Below are 17,858 nucleotides of genomic sequence, written 5' to 3'. Positions count from 1 at the left end.
AAAAGAGCAGTGTTACACAGGAATACAGGAACTGTGCAGCAAAACAGGCCATTGGCCCATCAAGTCTGGTATCTGGCCTCTGGCACCAGCCATGCCAGATGATTAGAAATTAGGGGTAAGGGGTCTGTTAATGATCTGTGCTGCTTTTTGTATGAGATGTCAGATAAAGCAGACCCTGCTTGCCTGTGGTCACACTGAAGATCGGGATTTTCCTAGGAAGAAGAGGGGGGTTGCCCCCAGAACATCTGCCCTGTGAGCTGAGCCTGACCCTCCAGCAAGGAGAGTATGCCACATGGCCAGCTTGCAATAATCAGTTGACACAGAAGCAAGGACGCCAGCTTTAGCATACACATTACTGGGGTCTCGGATTTTCTTTGCATATGATTCTTGAGCCACTGAACTACTAAATCCCATTAGCGGTACATTTACATGTGATTTTTGCCTTCTTCACAGTCCAAACATTGTTCTGTCCATCTGCATTTCTACCATATGGTATGGTAGTCCTTACAAACTTACATTGTAACTGAGGATATAACTCTACTGTTAGTTTAATACACACTTCACTAGACACAAGTCTTGTACTGAATTTCTGCTCACCGCATACAAACAAGAGTCTTTTTTCTAGGACTTGTATGAAAAAAAACTACTTTTCATTTCCAGGTAACTAGTTAGTACCTATCTGTGAGTCAGCAGGCATCTCCTCCAAGTATTTAATTAGTAGTAGTTTACATCTCAAAAACACCACTAAAGCCTTAATAAATGCCTGCAAGTGTGAACCTACATTTATTTTTCACGTGACTTTCATTAGCTGGAGTAGTTCCCTATACAAAAAATCATGGCTGGGCAAGTAATATGCAAAGGTATTTTTGACCAGTGCTTTGGAAGGCAAAAAAAAATGATGGTATTTGGCGGATGGCTTGTGTATTAACTTTCCACAAACACCTACAGAAATGAGGAAAAAAAATCATTGAATTTGTGCAGAAAGTATGATGCTTTCCACATTTCTGTGCAAGACCGATTTATGCAAAAGTTTGAATGATCTTCCTGAAAGGGCTTACTACAGCCTCTTGCCTAACTGACGCTGCCTTAAAAACAAACCTTCAATTATCCAGAAAAAATAGCATGTGAATTAGATGAACCACTCTAGAATATGGTGAGCAAATTACAAACAACAGCCAGTCTAGTTACAATGTCTGATTCAGAAATAAAATAGATACAGGCATATCTGAGCAAAGCTGTCAATTTAGCTATCTACAAATGTTTTTGGACCAAAGTTCTCTGTTGATGTACATCCAAGAAACATCAAAGATGTGCACAAAGGCATTTCAGCTGTAAGGCTGGCCACGAGTTTAGAAGATAGCGGTGAAAAAACTGATGATCATTATAAAAAAAAAATCACTGGGAACTCCAGCTCTGAGAACAAGCAATAGAACTGGACTTACTTGACTTTTGCTGCTTCTGGAAGATGCTGCAACTCAGACTGAATATCTAGGATATCTGGATAATTCTTTTCAAAGATCATAATTAAGTAGTGCAACAGTGTAATGTTCCTGTGGGGGCGAAAAAAAAAAAGAGAGAGAGAGATGACAAGGTGCAAGGTGACAAGGAAGATGCTGGATAGAAGGAAATGAATGGTGAGAGGATTGTGACAAATGAGTAAAAAATACTTGGGTAGGAAGTATGCTTAAATGAACAAAATAAACAATATATCAGCAGTTAGCAGCTCTGTTGTTGAAAGAAAAGTATCACAGACTGAAATGAATTAGCCCTTTATGAACCATCCTTCCTCAAGCAATATATTGTGCCTTGATTTATTCTAGAAGCACCCAGCATGCTTCCATCTATCTGTGTAGATGGTATAACAGAAAAGAAAACTGTGTAACAGTGTACTGTTTGTCCCCAGGTATTTCAGAGAATAAAAAAATAATAGTACTAAAGTGACATTAACTCGCAAAGGAAAGGTGAGTTGTTCTCGGAAATAATGTGGAAAAAACCTAAGAGTTAATTAAAAAGAGGAAAAGGTTCTTGAAGATTGAAGAAGCTGCAAAGAAAACTCCTACAGTAATGGAACAGCTAAACAGCTATGCTTATGAGTAGTGGTGAGGCTCACTACTACGAAAGCAATGGCAATTCAATTAGGAGTGGGTAGAAATGAGATGTAAGAGATGCAGGAGAAGATTTAAGAAAATTTGTAAAGTAAATGATGAATTTTGCATCAGTGAATTTTGCATGTAGAGAGACCAGCCAGCCGTAACAGCTACTTGATGTGGGTGTTGTGTGGTTAACTGACAGGCTAGACAGCAGATGGCCACTGCTTCACACAGACTAGAGCCTGGGAGCTGGGAACTGGTGAGAGAACAGAATCTGCACAGGACATTTAATATATGGAAAATCAAGCCAAGCTACATTAAGGCAAAGAAATGTTCAACATAGCTACACAAGTGTTAGCCTTGGAATACGGAAAGGACATTGTGGTAGTCAAAACAGAACTCTGTTAGTTCAAACTCTATTAGGTAGGGATGAATTTCCTATAGCTTCTTACTGCCACTATTTATTCTGTCGCAGCCTGAAGTCATTTCACCACAACTACGGTCTCAGCAGGTTTCACAAGTAAGGAAGGTGCAAGTTAATAAGAACCAGTACAGGAGATCTCCAAGGAAAACCTTAGTGCTGCTGGAGCCCAAAAGTGGTGTTCTCTCCCCAGTCTCAGCTGGATTAATTTTGAGAACCAGTATGGGGATGTGGGGCAAAACATAGGGAAGCACTATGAAGACCCGCAACCCACGTCCATTAATAGTAAGGTCCACCTTCCCAAACCCAACTATTTCCCTTTAACTGCTCTAGATACAACCAGGCTCAGTCTCTCTAAGCTATGCCTTGTGGTTCCATTACTGGTGTAGGTAGTGAGCCAGTTATGACAGTCCTGCATCAGAAACATATGCCATGTTTCACAGGAGACATAAAACTGTGGTCGGAGTTTTTTGTGTTTTCTTTTTTGCAAAACCATGGCCATAAAACTTCGGTATAAAGGGCACATTCCAGAGAAATCCTTCCCCCCCCAAATTTATTTCAGTTATTTGTAAAATACTATGTTTTGTCATCTTTGCATAGTGTTGCAGAAACATAATCCAACAACAGATGTGCATTATCCAAAGAAACAGCAGAATCTGAGTGCTGTGTCAATAGCCAGTCTTAACTGCTGCAGGATCTTTTAGAGTGAAAAGCACTACGTAAATGTCAAATCAAGACATTATTTAAAAGGTCTACAGAGCTAAAAACAAACAAACCCCACTTTCATTACTATGATAAGAGATGCAGCGGCGCAGTAACTAATTTATGGCCTTCTAGCCTACCTGTCTATGCTGGATTTGGTGTCTGCAATTTTGTTCAGGCTGGAGACTTTGAAGCCATAAGCACTTCCCCTTTGGCCCTTGTTCATATAATTCCCAAAGGCCAGAACCACTTCCAGGAGTTGCCTCAAACGCTTGCTTCGGATGAGTTCTTTAGATGCCAGAAGGATGGCTTGAAAAGAGAGAAAAAAATGAACAAGTTATTGCACAGTGGCTGTTTTTAACATGCTTGGGCCCATAATTTGAAGTACCCTGAAATGCCCACCTGACTACTGCCTAGCAAATGCTGTAACACCATCTGTGTGTGTACTGTCCTTCCCACACCCTCCTGCCAGAACCAGGACAACTGGAAGGAAGATGCACTACATCTAGCCTGTGGCATGGTCCTCTGAAGCCAGGAGCAAGGCTGTTATCTCAGACATCCCACTCTAAAAACATAGCCAGTGAGAGCAGGGGGAAGGCTTGAGCTCATCTGAAAATGCAGAGTAGAATACACTCACCTCTCCTCTGCTATAACCATGCATGTGGCACAGAAGCCATGTACCCCCCCTCCTTGTAAGTTACACATTCCCAGAATACCCCCATTCTGAGGCATCTATTCTAACTGCCCCATGGAGAGGGAAGGTGCAAGGACTTGAGGGGGAGAAGGGAAGGCTGACCTGCACAGAAAGGATATGAAAGCTTTTGGCAGCTCAGCACAGCCTGGTAGCACACTGTCACATCTGTCAGGTCATATCTACAGTATAACAATCATGAAACTGACTTTATTAAGTCAATGGTTGCAAAAAGAGTGTCAGAAAGAATTTGTTTCTTAGCACATGACATACCTTGGGCTCACTGGCTCTACAACCGCAGCACACATGTAACAGCACCTCCTTTGAAGACCGCTCTTGATCTTCCCTGCCCCTCTACCCAAGTCTTAGCAAAAGCTTTAAGCATACCTTCCACTTTTGGTTTTGCTTCTGCCAGTCTCTCTGGAAACTTCTTCTTAAAGAATAATGCTTGCAGCCGCTGCTGATAGTGGTCAATCCTGCATGAAGGGTAGAGGAAAACCAACACTGAACTGGAACTGTATTTTGAAGCCCAGGGCTGGTATGCTGCCTAATGGTTGGATGTTGAGACCCACAAGGCATGGGATTACGGACACAGTTCAAATTTCTAACACTACATAATCAACCTTGTTATTAAAGTGAAGGACCTCAAGGCATGTTTTGATCATAACTGAAAAGGAGCTGGAAGAATTCCCATTACTCTCAAAGTATGAGAGTTATGGGAGATGTCAGCTGCATTTCAATTAGAAGAACAAGATGTTAAACCTGATCAGGGGTGTAGCAAAGCTGGAACAAGAAAGGTCAGAGGATGAGAAGATGGGATAGCTGAATGGAAAAAGGGATCTATATGAAATCCTGACTCCTGGCTACACTACATCTGACAGTTAGATCTGAACTACTTTTTGTGAACATGTTCAGGCAGAGGAGCTAGATTTCTGCTTGTCATCAGGGGACTGGTCCTTAATGACAGCATGGAGTGTGCTTATCATCAATAAAAAGTTTGTGTAATGAACGGAAATTTTTGTAAAATTTGTGGGCTTTTGGCAAATGCAGGTTATAATGTTGGCACACAATCTCTTGCACATTCCCCCTCAGTGCCAGATGATCCATTTTCAATAACCATTACAGCTCCTTCCAAGAAGCCCTCCATGCACTTTCCTATAATGTATCAAACAGACCTGCTCATTTCAAAGAGGAAACGATCCGCCCGGGCCATCCGCTCAATTTCGTGTTTATGCTCCTCCAGCAGGTCGGTATCGCTCTTTTCAGGAACAAACTTCAGCAGCTAGAGTGACAGACACAAACCAAATGCTGAGATGAGAGATCCAGGGAAAAGGAGAGAGGGACAGAGAGGCACAAACAAACCCTGATGGAGAGAGAGAGAGAGGGCCCTCATTTCCCTGCTACCATGGGGAAGCATTACATTGACTCAGCTGTGTGACCATAACTTCAAAAAAGTGCAGCTCTGGCTACAAAACTGACCTGTTTTAAACCTTTGCTTGCTGTTCTGTCTTTATCCTTCACTGACCCCATTTAGATTAATTTTTAATTCTATGGGGAATTTTCCATTTCTAAATCCTAAAGGCCAAGTGCTACTGCAACTTACCCAAGGGGAAGTACAGAGAGAACTTTGATTCCCACAGCATTACTTGGAGTTTAGATTGGTGCAAACAAGAGCAGGATGTGTCCCACTCAGTGTGAAGTACCCATCGTGCCTATCCTAGAGTACACACAAAGCCTCATCTATCTCTCTCTTGGGTCTGCCCTACTCTGCCGAAACAATAAACAATAACCGAGCAACTGGATATGTGTCTGACACTGGCTGCTATTCATTTGCTGACCTTAAAAGCTCATACTCTGACAGATTTTTGACATATCTGGGGGTAGTTGTGCTTTAGTATAGTTATAAATATTGCCATGCACACAGCCTCAGCACACACCCACAAAAACTGCTCACAAGGCATATCAAGCACTTTGCTTTCTACCACTTTTTAATATTTTATCCCACTCCCCAAAAATGTGATATTCAAAGGTGTGGAGGATCAGAAGCTTGCAGTGACTTCTAGAGCAGCTGTGAGCATTCAGATAACATGACAAGTAGGCTATAAATTTCCAAAATGGAAAAGCTTTTTGTACATGATAAAATACTGTGACTGCACACAAAGAAGGAATCGCATTTGTCAGGCAGTTCAGAATTACAATATTTTGCACACTTCTAAGGAAATTTATCATATATATCTTTGGTCAAAGCATTATCTTTCACCCTCTGTTAATGGGGGAAATTGGGCAATTTCAGTTTAGTTGTGGGGTTTTTTGTTTTTCTCACAAGCTACACAGTGAACCAACTTCAAGCGACAGAAGTCCCTGACGCCCTTTCTAACCATTCTCATTAGAATGTGAGATCCCTTCTAGTCCCAGCTCTAACTGCTGACCTGCGTGTTCTAGTTCATGGCATTTCCCAATGGAAAAGCTGCAGACAGAGAAGGGAGATTAAGAAAAAGAAAAGAGAAAAGAAAAGAACCAACAAGATAATCAGCAGTATAAAGAAGAGATGGGAAGAAATATGGGAAAGTCACAGGTGAGGAGAGAGGATCTGAAAGGAAACCTCATACCAACTGTAATCACGCATATGTTGCATCACAAAGAGAAAACTGTTATGAAATCAACCTGATACAAATAGAGTTGCACAAGGGAGGTATATCTGATATCCCAGGGAAAACCACTTTTCTCATGCTCCTATGTACAACTCCACTGACATGACAGTGCCAAGTTAGATCTGCACACATACCAGCAGAGTCAGTACATATATCCATTTACTTTCGGTGAAAAAACAGGCAGTGAAGGACTTAAGAATAAGATATATCTGATTGTAATCTTTCTCACCTGCTCAAGCATATCTTTCGCTAAGTCTTCTTGTTCATCCATCTTCAAGATTGCTTGTCTGATTTCTTCATTAGACAACTTCAGCCTTTCAACAGTATCAACGTTGTACCATTAGTGCAAAGCTTAAGCGACTCTGACAATTCAGAAAGTAGGAAGCTTGAAAAGCTGCATTAAAACCCACAAAAGAACCACGGGGAGCTCTCCCATGAAGCTGCTATTCTAGAGTATTCAGTAAGATGAACAAATCTGTTCCAAAGGCAGATATTTCATAGATCATATATTTTTATCCTCTTCAGTTAATCAAACACGCATCAAAAATTAGATGATGATCAGGAACAATCGGGCCTTCATAGATCAAAAGTGTTTCCAGCTTCTCCCATATCAGATACCTTCCTCATCAAATTCTTTTGCTACAGTAAAACCCCTCAAATCCATGTGACTTGTGACTGTGAGCCCATGTAACACCCCACCTTGTGAATATTAAAGCATCTCCCAGAGTAAGAAGTAATGGGACTGATCTTCCCCTTACAGATCTGAGGACAGGGTTTCATGTAAGAAGACTGGCTGTGCTAGGTATGTTCACTCTGTCAGCAGTCACAGCTGAAGAAGGAATCGACAGCATCTATGTATCCATGTTGAAACAAGCTCTGAAAACAAGAGCTTATTAACATTATCTGAGGTATTCAAATTACAATCTCCTTCCCACCAACTCCTGTCCATCGTGTGCAATGAGTAGGGGTCATCAGTTACAACAAAACACAGAATCAATTAAAAAACCCACCCTTTCAAGGTCTCCACTTGAAATCCAGGGCAGACCAGGAGGCATCAATATATGTGATTACTGAGAGGTTGTTTGAGAGATTATATTAAATTAATTTGGTGGTTCTAAGCGCAGATGTCAACAAAGAAATGCACAAGTAACAAATTCTACCCCACCACCTCCAATCCATGACAACCTCATCAGTCATTTCAGAAGAGTAGGGGAGGATCAAATGAACCATAAAGTGAAGGCATGAAGTGAAGGCCATCCACAAGAAAACCTCAATTTTGGGACTGAAACAAGAAAGTGTGAAAAGAAATATTTGAGGAGTGAAGTCTGTAGTCTCCATGGACCTTCTACAATCAATATAACTAATTAACAGCAGAGAGAAAAAATGCAAATATAAATGAGATACAGGCTGATGCATGAGGCAGAATGTTTTTGTCTTCAGTGCTAAGAAATTCCATGTTGAAATTTCACATTGCTATTGCCATTTGGATAGAATCATATTTTTGGAACTAGGTAAAAGCAAAAGAAAGGGGTTTATTTTTACAGACAGGAAATACTACTAAATCTAAGACACTTAAAACATTTTAATATTGCCCAATATAACCAACAGCTGGAAACTAAAATATGAATCAGCAGACATCCAAAAGCTTTTAAATATTATACCTCTAAACTAATTGCTCTCATTCTTCCTAGCTGGTCATTGTGTCTCCTTTTGAAAAGGAGGGAAAACTGGTACCAGTTAAGTAAGATAAAGCTACTGAATTTCCAAAAAAGCTACATAATTGGGCCACGCTTGGATGAGATATAAGGATTAAAAGTTTTACAATGAAAAGGCTGGAAACCTTTTACTTTAGATCATCAGTTTGACTCATGATCAAAACAAGAAACCTCAATACATGGGGTTCTGCATAAAGCTCTACAGTCCCATTCAGAAAAACTAAAGGGTTTCTTCTGGCTTTAATAATCATGAATTGTAAAGTCCGTGGCTCTGTGACCCTTAACTGATCAAACCCTGTGACCACATGAGGGCTGAGAAGCATATTGGTGGATGTGGTCCTGGCTCCTAGCAGACACATATACACATGCCCAGACAATTTGGGTCCTGCAGTTTTTAAAATACTACATTTTGTTGCTTATTTATCCTTTAGAGAGCACCTTTATATTTGTCAGAACCTGGAGTCTGCAGATAGCTGTGTCTGTAACACAGGCACAGTCTGTCAGACGGCATGCAAGAAGCTAACCCATGAACACCAGGGTGGGCTTTTTTTGTTGCTGCTTTCACTGAAGATAAAAAGAATGAGGGTGAGTTTCACATTTTTTCCATGCAAATAACTCAAGCAATTACTACACTTCCCACACCATTACACAGTGCAAGTACCTCTGTGTGTGTTTGGGGGTGCAGTAAACAGGACCAAATAGACAGGTTTGACATATGTCAACACAACAGAAGGTGTACTACATGTTACTGCTGGTCTTGCTGTTCTGTCCAGGAGACCGAGACTCCAAGCTTCTCTGTTTGCTGCCATTCATCAGCATTAAACACACTGGAAAACGTGTTCTGTTCAAAAATAATTGAGAGCCCCAGAGACAGACAGTTATACAAACACTTTGATTTCTTGGATGATTCTGTGCCCTGCCATCAGCATAAAACCATCTGGCTTGGATGGTTTAGCCCACAGTAGAGAGAAGCAGAAAGCTTGCCAGCCCCCTGCTGAGGAGCAGTTTGACTTAGTCACTTACTAACAGGGTCGTGGTGCCTGCAGGTGTGCATCCTAGATTATTACCAATCCAATTACAAGTACAGAAGGATTTATGGCAAAACAATCTTACTCTTCCAAAGTGGGCTTGTTTCTCTTCTGGGGCAGGATGCATTTCAAGAGCTGCAAGCACCAACAGCACAAAACAGGGATCTTCCCAGTTAAAAACTGGCAGAATAAATAGCCAAAGTATTGTTAATCATGTGTTTCTTCTTCTATTTTCAAAACTCATGCTCAGCCATGCAGTAGATCTTAAAGATGGCCAGCAGTAATGTGAAACAGCTGTGCTGCTTTTAAACAGAAACAGGTGAACTGATTAAAGAGGAACCTAAAGCAGATGCATAAAATCTTTCCATTTAGGACTGAATAGAGGCATCCCTCAGAGCCTAAAACTCATATGAGATAGACAGCAAAATAAAGTGGAATTATGGCTCAAAAATTTACACTACAGAAATGACATTTCAGTATCTATTGGAAAGTCTTGACTTTCTTACAAAATTTACAGATCCAGGCACTCTTCCTCCAGCTGCTGGAGACAAATCAATTCGGAACAGCATACAGTTCAGGCTGTATTCCCTCTGCCTCACGCTTCACCAAATCATGGATCCTGGCATCAGAACTCAGGAAGTAAATGTGACCAGAGGAAAACATGGTGGCCATTTCTCAGCTGCAGCACATTCATTCATAACACAGATATTGACTGGTTTTGTTCAACAGCAGCCTGACACTGGTCAGAGGAGGAAGGGAAAGGATCTTTACTGAGAATACTCCCTCCTCCTTCCCTCACCCATACATCTGGTGGCAGCATATGGAAGTCCAAATGCTTGAGTCATCTTCAAGCAATGTTAAAGCTCAACAAGTACCAAATAACTTGTGATATGGTACTTAGCCTGCCTCCCTCTATCCCCTTCGGCTTCATAAATAATCTCTATTGACTCTGCAGAGTAATTCATCACTAATCTCTGCAGGACACCTCGGCTGATTTAACACCAGCTTCACTTGCAGACATCAAGTGGTTTATTGTTTCGCCCTCTTGGAGAAAGCCAGCAGCCTGACTCTGAACATGCCTGGGAGACATGTTGCAGTTTTACATCAACTTCCCTTACAGACATCCAGCGCTCGCTCATTTTTCCTCCTTAAATATACCCATTGATTTAACTCGCAGTAACCTCCCCCCTTCATTCCTCCCTCCCGTGGATTAAAGCAGAATACTTGTTGCTCATTAACCCTCACTCCCATTACAGGAAAAAGTGAGTTACTTCACATGCTTGTTCCTTGGATCTTGCTTAGCTTTTGAGAAAGAAGCGTGATTGCCTTACTACCAGAGAGCTTGGAGTTTTGTTACAGCTACATTAAGTTCCTGTACCACAGGGATCACAGTCCTACTCACCCTTTTGCCTTGGAGAAAGGGACTGATTATCATGCATCAAGGCCATTTTCTACTTCAAAGTTAACTGAACCACAGTGCTTCCAAACAATGCCAACAGTAGTAGCTGTGGCAGTGAGAGGTATTGGCTGATACTTAGCTGCATCCTAAGGCTGCTTTGTATAGCTCACCCAAATCTTAGCTTTTACTGACTGCAGAATTCTCCATCTCCACAACTCATTTCAGACAGGCATCTAATCAATCCACTCCCAAGCTTTGTGACTGGGACATAAGCCTTCTCGAATTCCTGAGCTCTCCTAAGGCTCTGTACAACTGTCAAGCTGCAGGCTGTTAAATATCTGTGTTTTGGGAATGCTCATTGTCACTACCCTATAAAGGCAGGAAAAAGAAATATTTCCCCGCTCTCAGAAGAAGCATTCTGGAGTCAGTCTTGTCTAACTGCATGTGCACTCCGAAGACAGAAAGATGCTGCCACTCTTTCCATATCCTCTTAATCTCAGCTGCCAGCTGTGAAGAAGACAGTACCTTAACCTTCTGGGGACAACAGCTGGGACATTTTACCAGGTACATCTTATACCATTGTATCAACATGTTAGTACAAATCTACCAGTGCCTTTTCAGCACTTCACTGTGAAAGTATTCTACTAAGTGCATACAGAAACAGGCTTCTCTTTTCTTTTCCTCCTTCAGCAAAAGCTCATGAGTAACCAAGCCACTTTGCATCCAAATTCTCTGTTTCCTGCCAAGAAGGATATGGGGATGGCCATCTTTCTAAGCCAAGAAGAGCAAAGCAGGACCAAACTTGAGAATCCTCAAATTACAGTGATGTATTGATGAGGCAGTAGTTCATCTTTTATCACAGCCCTGCCTAGCTGTGATCTAAGGCAGATGGCACCGACTGACATGTTCAGTTTAACCTTGGGGTTTTTCATACTTGGAATAGCAGGTAAAACCATTGATTGTGGACCTTAACTTAAAAATAGAGTATCTCTCCAGGAACCGAGGAGGCGGTGTTTATTGCCTACTGTTTTTCAAGATAGCACACTGCAAAACCGAACTCCTAATTTGAATGAACTGTTTCTGTATCAAAATATGATCTGTACCCCAGAATATCATGCTGCTTGGAATCTACCTTGAAATAAGCACGAACTGTATTGTCACATGGCAGAAATGCACATGGGGACTGTGGGCAGAGTAGAGGCAGTACACTGAGACTGACATCGGCTGAATAGCTTGTCTTCTTAATGTCTGAGCTGAAAGGGTTTAGAAGCATTGAGAGGGCAGTTATGTGAGAAAAACACTCAGTCTTTTTAGCGTTCTGGTTGGAAATGCTACACAAGTCCCTTTTCTTCTCCCTTATTGATATATGATTGAACTGACAATCATGAAAGCCACAAAAATTTGGTAAACCTGCCTGCTAATATCGATCTACTGTCATATTCCCATTTAAAACTATTTTTGTGTAGTCATATTCTGCCTTTTGCTACTATTGGTTTTATGGCATTTTGCTAGCATTCCTACTGTTTCCAGCCTCTTGAGAGGGTTACTGCTGACTGGCTGGGCCACAGGAATAACAAACATATCTCAGAAGAACACTGACATAATGATTTTTCCGGAATTCATGTAAAAAGTTCCAAAATTATACATTCAGCCTTCTTCTGAGTAATGTGTCTTATGGAACTGGACCTCTCCAGAACATTTCACAGAGCAAGACAGTAAGCAATGCATATCTTAGGCATGTTTGGCAAGGACCATTTAGTGTTCTGCAAGAATATTTAAAGATATGGCACAACAAAAATACTACCCGTTACTTAAGTAATGGAGGCAGGGAGAAGCCATACTGGTGAGTGAGGTCAGAAAAATTCCAGCTGCTAGGTGAAAGCAGGGAAACACAGTGATCTGGGATGACTCTTCCAGACCACACAAGTCTGACACTAAATCTCCAGCCTGGTGGAAACTGAAGACATCAGGAAATTCACGAGGGATAGCAGATTTCCAGTGTGACAGAAATAACTAAGTTGGAAACACCATTAAGAAAGTCAGATTTGAAGCCGGTGGGCACCTGGACTCACCACAGGCAGATGGTTCCATGTTCTGGTTGAATTATGGCCTACTGGAAATACTGCAAAATAACTCATCTTGCGCCTGTTCAAATCTTTACAGTTGGCCTATGGGACAGAGCTTCGTTTTGGATCCACCAGGCTCCATTAAACAAGGACAATTACATCCTTCCACTGCAGGAAAACTGAAAGATGTTGCTATCAAGTAGTTGAAACAGAGCTCTTTTTATGAAAATCGAGATGAGAATGGGGAGGAAGGCTTACAAATCTGTTAACTGTCAGCAAAATCAACTAGTAATTCAATTTTCATCTCTTTCCAGTCTACCATGCTCCAGTCTCTCTGCAAAAGAAAGCAAGAGACACCTATTTCTCACTCTAGCTGGGTTTTGGCTTGTTGGACCATATGAAATACGAGCTCTGCCTGACCCCTTCTAACACAGTGTTAGTAAAACAAAAACATTCGAGTAGTGGAAGGAAAGAAAACCCAACCCATGCAGCTATTTTACTTTAAAGGACACGACAGTTTAGTGTAAACAAAAGGGGAATAAACTACAGGGATATATGCACAGTAAGAGTCAATTGGAAACAGCTGTTGGCAGATACTGTGGCAACCTGAAAGCTGGAGCTGCAGCTCAGGGTTGCATAAACTCTCTTTGTCACCAGTTTTCAATCCCCTCTCACTGCACATGTGTGCACACCCACATATGCGTAAGGTGCGCTGTAGGAGCCGCAAGGGCATGGCAGAAGCCACGATGATCTGGCTGGGAGTGCCTCTCCTTCAGGGTTTACCCTAAAGGAGGAATAAGTGAGGTAATGAAAAAAACTGCAAAGGGGTCACAAACCCCTTTCAATTCTTGTCTGCAGCCAGTCCTACTGATTGCTCTCTTTAATAACAGAACCATATAAGCACGAAGAGCAGAAAAAGGCATGAACGTAGAGGTGCCATTTTAGTTCCCAAAGATTTTTTGCTTTTCTAGTTGCATTTAAAAGGGAAGTTTGGAGACAAATAGCAAGCATGGGCCAGGCTGTAAGATATTCTGATATCCTAGGTATAACACTATCTGTTACAAACGTTAAATGACCTAAGCCAGTGGTAGCCTTGGTGACTGGTGTTTCCCACAGCACAGCAGAGTTAACAGGGCACAATGCAAGCTGGCAGGCTCCTTAGGGACAGCAAGCTCAGTCTCCAAATCTCTATCATCCAAGTTAGGCCTGCTAATAATAAGAACAGGATATTTCCTAGTGGAGAAGTTGACAGTCACAAAACACAGCTTTTCACCTCTAGTCAGAGAGAACTAGCAGCTTGAAGTGGACATGGCACACCTGGAGTGAGCACACACTATGTACCCTGAAGTGCAAGGTTCGTGCTTCAATAGCACTTTGCTGGAGGCAGCAGAAGGGAAGACAAACCACAGAGACCATCCTTTCTCTCTCACCATTCAGAGAGGATTCCTCTCAGGTAAGAGTGAGCCAGACTTGCACAACAGAAGAGGTGAATGGTGAAAAACGTACTGTTGCCATCCACACTGCTTTTTTATTGGAGATAGCAGATTGTGACAAATAAATATCTAGTGTCATACCAAGTCATGGATCACCTTCCTGGATCCTCTTCAGCCCAGCCACCTGCATGCAATATATTACTACTTCTAGGAGATGTTCCACCTACTTACATGAGTTAATCTCAACCCCCACACACAACTTTGCAGGTCTGTCAAACAGCATGAAAATCCTGTTGCCCCTATGCCTCCCCATCCCTCTGCCCCAGCCTGCAGTCAGCTGCCAACACCAGCAAAGACATGCATTGGCAACTGCTGCAAAGAGAGAAATGTAAGCCTGCCCTCATTGCTGGTTTGGATGGTGGGGGTCCTGATGACATGCAGGCTAATGCCACAGAAGTAGCATAATGAGAGATAATGAGAGCCTCCATGGGCTTCACTAAGCGATGGAAAGAACTCACTCCGGTCCCGGTGATCTGGCTGCAACTTTGCTTTTAACTGTTTTGCCTGCTACAACAGACAGACAAACACATCCATATGAACCTGCATTTTCTACTGATCAATTAAACAGTTTATTGCTCAGTGCTGCCACAGGTTTCCCAGGTTCTGTACCCAGCCCTGCTGTCACTCCTCTGGTATGAAAGGCACCTTTCTCAGGTGGATCAGTGTCTGCATAAACTTGATATTCAGTGACAGACATCCAGCCTAGTACTCATGTTGGTAGAAAGACATGAAGAGCGTATAGAGGGCCCTGATGTCACAGCATTTGAAGGCATCAGCCTTTGCAGGAGCACACAAAGGCAACTTCTGGCTTCCAAAACCTGATTTACCAATACAAGACCTAATTCTTTAATATGTCTTCTTATATTTACCACTCTTCTCACCAACAGTGAAAAATGACACAGATGAACATTATTCTTAACTCTGCTGTATTCCAAGGAGATATTCAAAGCAACATTTAGAAATAAACATACAGAGGAGAGAAAAGTGACATACAGAGAGCATGGGGGACACATCACTTAGAGCAAAGTGCAAGCACTGCCAAAGAGCTGCCTTCATCTACCTATGAGTACTGATAGTTTTCTGGTGATGAGTCTTCAGAGTAATTCTTGTGTCTGTTTAATGCACAAAATGCATGTCTGCATGTGTTTATTAAGTGAGCTAACTCTTCAGAGAGACGTGCTCTTATGACACTGCAGGAGAGGTTTCACTGAAGCTCTGAGGTATTAGACTGCAGGTCTAGTTGGGAAAAGAAACGTGTCCATTTGTTTAATTCCATCCCCTTTTGCCTCTACAATGACCATGGCATACCCAGTGAGCTAAGGCTTAGCACACTTACTTGGAAAGGAGAATGACACAATTCTGGGCCCTCCGGCCATCAATCACAGAGAGCTCTTTCACCTTCCGTGTGGAGAGGTAAAGGTCTTCTGTTGAACCCATCTCTTTCTGCATATAATTCAAAAGGGAGGGAAAACAATCAGTATTATGCTTCTCACCCAAGACTGATAGACTTAGCTGAGTGTAATGAACAAAACCTATCCCAACCTGGGAAAATCCACCCACATGGTGAGAAAAGGAGGCTAGAAGGGCAGAAAACATGTAGGTAGATCCTGGGTTACTAGACAAACAGAATTCATTACTAGACACAGAACTCACTCTACCAACAGTTATGTCATTATGTTAATGTACAAAACTGGCATGAAAACTGGGCACATTATGGTAAAGCCCACTGGTGCCACAGTATATCCTTCAGTAGATGCCCTCTGCAGGGGTTACATAGCATTCTTGAGAGGCTGTAGCACACACAGCACAAATCCTTCCGTCATCTCTTAAGGCTGCCATGGCACTAGTTCAATCCATATTATACAAGAAATGCAAACAATAGGCAAGATAGCATTTATCTTACGAAATGGTCAACATCTACATCTGAACTAGTCTCTCTTTTTAAAATTAATTAATACATTTAATCATACAGAAAACACCCTTTTTCAAAGTTCTCTGTATATCCCATTGGCAAACTCATCACCTGGAAAATCCCTGCCCCAAATGTTTGTCATAGCACAACTATGGAGAGAAACTATTTGCAAACCCAGTCTGACCATCCAAAAGTCACTGTCTTCTTGTCCTGCCTACACACCAGAGGCATCAGATTTTTTCACTTCCAGAGAGTGGCTTTCTGTAGTTACTGAATATCTTTTAGCACCATTCCTTAAAGGGAAGTAGAAGTAATGATAAAAGGTGTTAATCCTGGATAATAGTGGTCTAGTTACCAACAGAGAAAAGGGAATTGGAAACAGGCCAGCTTTTATTTTCCCAGCTAACTGCTGCAGGAACCTCTTCAAAAATGTGTTTCTATGATAACCATATACCATGCCTTGTGATTTTGAGATCTATCATTATAATCTAGCTTTGAATGCACCCATCAAATTAGCAACATGACTTCTTTCTTGGGACATAACAGCAAGCATGCTGAGTCAGATCAAAAGGTCCATCTCCCCCAGTATCCTGCCCCTGAGTGTGGTCAACAGCAGATACCCAGGGAAAGCTATACAATCATGGCAAGCATACAGTGATGCTTCCCAGGATTCACTCCTAGGACTCAGGGTTCTGCAGCTCAAGGTTTACTTATATCAGCATGACTAACCCAGTGCAAGAAATTTTGACATCCAAGTATTTGAGAGTTAAATGTAACCCATAGATTCATATTGCTAGTTGTCATTTGAGTTCTTGGTACAATCAGCTACAATGACCCTGTGTTGCTCCTGCATATACAAAGGATTTATACAACCATGTCCAAATTTGCTGCAGTGATCCACCACCAATACAATGGGGCATTTATAAGCAGGTACAATACACCAGCTGCCCACACGCACACAATAGTTCTGCTGGATGTGCCCAAAGTGTCTAGCTTGGCAGAAAAAAATTGCAATGTTACTCGATACATCAAAGAGTGTTTTTCCAAAAAAAGGAAAAAATTGGGCATCGTGTAAGTTTCTTATTTCTGAGAACGTAACTAACAATACCAAAAATCAGGGCACCCCTGGTATAATCTGGCATTAGAGATGTCAAAGTTTTCCTGAGTTTCCTCAGTTTGTGGGAAGACAGGGGAACTGGGAGGTAGCTGTTGAAGGTAAGAAAGGTACTTGTTGGTCTGTGCTGTTGGTTTAAAAGCTTCACTGTCCCTCATTAGCTAATGTCTGCAGACATAGTTAGTGTTAACCAGCACCTATCCCAAGGGAAAAACCAAATTGTTTCAGGGTTTGGATGCATATGTAGGGTGGGGTTTTACATGGATTCCCCTAAAGCCATGCAGCAGGAATTGGTATAACAGTCTCCGTGCCATTTCCAGTTTCCCAACCCACAAGGTTCAGCACAGATGAATAACTCAAACTGTTCAGACATGGCCCGTTCCTTGGTCATAAGGAGTGGGCTACTCTCATCTAAAAATATATTTTCTTCAACTCGTATTGAGGCAAGAGTTATTTATAGATACTTGGAGTTGTGTGTAAGCAAAAGCAGATGAAGCCTCAGGTTTTACTCAAGCCAGATTGCAAGCTTAACTGAAAGAAAACAGATTGCATATGGACTATCTGCATTTTCTTAGA

The 17,858-nt window shown here is 41.8% G+C and overlaps 1 protein-coding gene across 4 annotated transcripts in view; it reads right to left on the bottom strand.

The window, feature by feature from the left end:
- DAAM2 (dishevelled associated activator of morphogenesis 2) overlaps positions 1 to 17,858 on the bottom strand; it is a 206,453-nt gene that overhangs the window by 21,330 nt on the left and 167,265 nt on the right. For all 4 annotated transcript variants that reach the window (XM_027788603.2, XM_005238672.3, XM_027788601.2 and 1 more), the window contains 6 exons: positions 15,593 to 15,699; positions 6,785 to 6,869; positions 5,080 to 5,186; positions 4,292 to 4,380; positions 3,354 to 3,522; positions 1,443 to 1,550 (listed from right to left, as the gene is read on the bottom strand). In XM_027788603.2, the coding sequence (XP_027644404.1) occupies positions 1,443 to 1,550; positions 3,354 to 3,522; positions 4,292 to 4,380; positions 5,080 to 5,186; positions 6,785 to 6,869; positions 15,593 to 15,699 (665 nt within the window). The remainder of the gene's footprint in view (positions 1 to 1,442; positions 1,551 to 3,353; positions 3,523 to 4,291; positions 4,381 to 5,079; positions 5,187 to 6,784; positions 6,870 to 15,592; positions 15,700 to 17,858) is intronic.

Source organism: Falco peregrinus, chromosome 11 (genome assembly GCF_023634155.1).
Source record: "Falco peregrinus isolate bFalPer1 chromosome 11, bFalPer1.pri, whole genome shotgun sequence".
Taxonomy (NCBI): Eukaryota; Metazoa; Chordata; class Aves; order Falconiformes; family Falconidae; genus Falco; species Falco peregrinus.
The sequence above is the reverse complement of the archived record's forward strand: the minus strand, read 5'-3'. Positions and strand labels throughout refer to the sequence as shown.